General features: G+C 33.5%; 1 protein-coding gene across 1 annotated transcript; it reads left to right on the forward strand.

The window, feature by feature from the left end:
• The first annotated feature begins 1,241 nt into the window (after positions 1-1,241).
• Positions 1,242-3,354, forward strand: LOC145169403 (UDP-arabinopyranose mutase 1-like). The gene is made up of 4 exons (XM_079087964.1): positions 1,242-1,564; positions 2,217-2,467; positions 2,736-2,904; positions 2,988-3,354. Exons 1-4 carry the CDS (start codon positions 1,250-1,252, stop codon positions 3,309-3,311), a joined length of 1,059 nt encoding a protein of 352 aa, XP_078944090.1. The 5' UTR covers positions 1,242-1,249; the 3' UTR covers positions 3,312-3,354.
• Positions 3,355-4,183: the final 829 nt, after the last annotated feature.

The raw sequence follows: 4,183 nt of genomic DNA on the forward strand, positions 1-4,183 counted from the left end.
ATTATTACATCCAAACTCACGTATCAATAAAAGAGTCATACTTTTCGCTACATAATTGTGCTTCAAGGAGTTCACTTTGCTCAATCTGTAAATAACCAAATACATGAATGAGACATAAACATTGCATGTGATACGACTTCTTGAATACTTATAGTTTATGATGCCTTTTTATAAGAAAATAATCAAGTTTTTATTAAATTATTACAAAGATTTATATTTCACGTAGTAAAAGTCGATAATGTTAACGTACTCGTTTATTGCAATTTTCTTTGGGAAATTGTCAGAAAAGTCCTAATATTTTTAGAAAAGTTATACATTAGTCCAAAGATTTTTTTTTTGAACAAAAAAGTCCCGATTATTTCATTTTGGTTCAAATTTACAAAAAAATCCTTTTTTTTCTTTTAACGGAAAATGACATATTATCGTGTTTTTAAAAATAATCGGGACTTTAATGTTAAAAAAAATATATTGGGACTAAAGTGTAACTTTCCTGAAAATATTGAGACTTTTCTGACAATTTCCCATTTTCTTTAGGCATAAAGGCGTACTGTAAAACGGCTATTCAGTTCGTAAATACGTTGTATCCAAGAATTTTTTTTACATTAATACCCGGGAAATCTTCGGAAAAGTCATAATATTTCACTCTAATTTACGAAAAAGTCCCAAACTAAAATTGGTTTATGAAAAAGTCCCGATTACCGGAAAAAATGACGATTTGACCATTTTTTTCCGGTTTATCGGTTTCAACAATTATCCGGTTTCATTAAAGTCCCATTATTTTACCATAATTTTCATTAAAGTCCCATTATTTTACTATAATTTGGGACTTCTTCGTAAATTGTGGTAAAATAATGAGATTTTATTAAAACCGGGTAAGTAATGAAACCGGTAAACCGGGAAAATATGGTCAAATCGTCATTTTTACCGGTAATTGGGACTTTTTCGTAAACAAATTTTAGTTTGGGACTTTTTCGTAAATTAGGGTAAAATATTGGGACTTTTTCGGAGATTTCCCTTAATACCCCTACACAAGTACAACTTTTTACCTTAATACCCCTATATCACAAGTACAATACAAACACAAGGCATAGCTACAAGATCGGAAAACACTATAGTTTATACTTTGAACAAATCTTAGCTGGTGGACCCTCCTACTCCATCGGTATCGCAGGTGGCCTTCGTCTCCATTTCTTATAGAACACACTCTCTCTCATTAACTCAAACCATTAACCTCTGGTTTTTACAAAACATGGCTGCTTCATCCTCGTACCCTCTGAAAGATGACCTGGATATTGTCATACCTACGATTCGTAACCTCGATTTCCTCGAAATGTGGAGGCCATTCTTTCAACCATATCATTTGATCATTGTTCAAGATGGTGATCCTTCTAGAACGATAAAGGTCCCTGATGGGTTTGATTACGAGCTTTATAATCGAAATGATATTAACAAGATCTTGGGTCCAACAGCTTCCTGTATTTCGTTTAAGGATTCAGCTTGTCGATGCTTTGGGTATATGGTTTCCAAGAAGAAGTATATCTTCACCATCGATGACGATTGTTTTGTGAGTTGCTTTTTCTGGTTTTTCAATTTAAAGATTTATAAGAATGTGTTGTTGTTTGGATTCCCGATGGTTAAACTTTAAAGTGTCTTGAAATTCATAAAGAAACAAAAGCGTAACATCTTTTGACTGTTTTGATGTATGATCTTAGGTTTTCTACTTTTCTTCAGTAAAAAGATGCACTTTTTTATTATTATTATTATTATTATTATTATGCATAATATACAGAGAGAAAAAAAGAAGAAGCATATTTTATTGAGATTTAGCATTTACTCGAATCTTTAACCCTTTGGTCGACAGGTCTTAAGTTTTAACTAACATAATCTGTACTTTCATATATTGTTTATTAATACTCTCATTTCCGTTCATTACAACACTGAACTGTCATTTCCATTTATTACAACATTAAACTCTCAAAGTACAATGTTTTACATGAATAAAATGAAACAATGTACTTTGGAAAATTTTACTAGAAGCTCTAAAATAAAACAATGTACTTTGGAAAATTTTACTTAAATACAATCATTTGTTTTATATTTGGGTGACATTGTTATAACCAAACAAAATTTTCAAGACTTTTCAAAGTACAATGTTGTACATAGATAAATAAAAGTTTTTAACTCTAAAATTTGTCTAATCTTAACAATGTCGATAGGTAGCGAAGGACCCGACTGGGAAAGACATAGATGCACTTCAACAACACATCAATAACCTCCTCCACCCTTCAACGCCTTATTTCTTCAACACCCTTTATGATCCTTTCTCCGATGGTGCAGATTTTGTCCGTGGTTACCCTTTCAGTCTTCGTGAGGGTGTCCCAACCGCAGTATCTCATGGTCTATGGCTCAACATCCCCGACTATGATGCACCAACACAACTCGTTAAGCCCCGAGAGAGAAACACAAGGTACATTGTCAGTTTACTATGGGCATTTTTCAACAAATCGGTCCTACAACTAACATGGGACATGTAAATCACAATGTCCCCAAACATGAGACATCTCTTATAGATTCTCATCTTCTTACTGCTAGGACACTTTTGTGTGGAACGTGATACATCGTCTATGGATTCTTACTGCTAGGAGATTCACGTGGGGATAGGACATTAAAGCATATTCTTATAGATCCATGTCTTTTTTTTTCCGTTGTGTTTTGATGAAATTTGGGGTTTTTAGGTATGTTGATGCAGTTATGACACTCCCAAAGGGGATCTTATTCCCTATGTGTGGAATGAACCTCACATTTGATCGGAGCCTCATTGGTCCAGCCATGTACTTCGGACTCATGGGTGATGGTCAACCTATTGACCGCTATGACGACATGTGGGCCGGATGGTGTGTCAAGGTACTTATGATCTCTTTTACCTATAAACTAAACCATTCCATCACTTAAATAGTTCAATTCAACACTTTATGACAATTTTGTAGGTTATATGTGACCATTTAGGGCTCGGGATCAAGACAGGGCTACCCTACATTTGGCATAGCAAGGCAAACAACCCATTCGTGAACCTTAAAAAAGAATACAAAGGCATATTTTGGCAAGAAGAGATTATCCCATTTTTCCAAGACGCTACTCTTCCAAAAGAGTGCACAACGGTGCAAGCTTGCTATAAAGAATTATCGAAACAAGTTAAGGATAAACTCGGAAAAATTGACCTGTATTTTGTCAAGCTTGCAGACGGCATGGTTACATGGATCGATGCTTGGGAGGAACTCAACCCATCAGCTAAGGCAACTAATGGAAAGTGAAGAGATATATTATATATACATAGACATCATCTTGGACAACGTTGAGCATAATAAACATGATGGTTTAAATTTATTGTTTTTGTTTATGGATCGAAGAACTTGTAACATTAGTGTTTGTGATATTAAAAAGTTTTTAATTTGTGAAAAAAAATCAAACAGGTTTTAATCGGTAATAATGATGAAACTAAACTGAACTGATGAAACAAAACCAAACTACAAAAACTAACAAAACTTCAACACTTGTAAGCTCCAAAATCAGTAATTTAACATGTTTTTTTTTGTGAAAAAATGAGGAAAAAAGGTCTGATTTATGGGTTTCTTAATGATATGGAAGTTGGATCTTTTGTTTTTATACACTTTGCTTGTGACTCTTCTTTTTCTTCTTGTTCATCATTGTTAAGGACACCATTCACTGCATCCACATCCAATAAAATATGTGCTTGTAGGTTATGGTGCGACCCACCCTTAGTTTCAGAGCTCAATATTTATGAGGATTGGAAAAAAATTGTGCGGATATTTTGGCTGGTTCTTTGCTTAATGATACAACTGCCCTTAAAAAATAGCCTGTTGAATATAGCAAAAATGAAAAAAATTAGTGTGTAAACTAATTGTTTGTTTGTTACATTTTATGATGAGGATGGGACCCTGAGTCCATGTTCCTATCAGTTCCATATTTTTTGGTAGGAAAAAAACAATTTTTGTCTTATTGCCATAAATCTAATTCAAATGCATAATATAAAAGAACTGAACTCAAAGATACCCGATGAACGAGTTCTTTGGCAAGGATGAAAAATCTGGACTGATAAGATGATTTAACTTTCATGGGATGATTTTTAACGTTGCCAAATTTTTTAACAAATAAAGATAAATTC

This window comes from Lactuca virosa, chromosome 4 (assembly GCF_052849685.1).
Source record: "Lactuca virosa cultivar CGN04683 chromosome 4, Lactuca_virosa_CGN04683_v6, whole genome shotgun sequence".
Lineage (NCBI taxonomy): Eukaryota > Viridiplantae > Streptophyta > Magnoliopsida > Asterales > Asteraceae > Lactuca > Lactuca virosa.

What these genes read in the sequence shown, in the direction of transcription:
- LOC145169403 (XM_079087964.1), top strand. Translation starts at nt 1,250, where the DNA reads ATGGCTGCTTCATCCTCGTACCCTCTGAAAGATGACCTGGATATTGTC. An exon ending in CCCCGAGAGAGAAACACAAG is followed by an intron (nt 2,468 to 2,735) that starts GTACATTGTCAG and finishes TGGGGTTTTTAG; the next exon opens with GTATGTTGATGCAGTTATGA. An exon ending in GGGCCGGATGGTGTGTCAAG is followed by an intron (nt 2,905 to 2,987) that starts GTACTTATGATC and finishes ACAATTTTGTAG; the next exon opens with GTTATATGTGACCATTTAGG.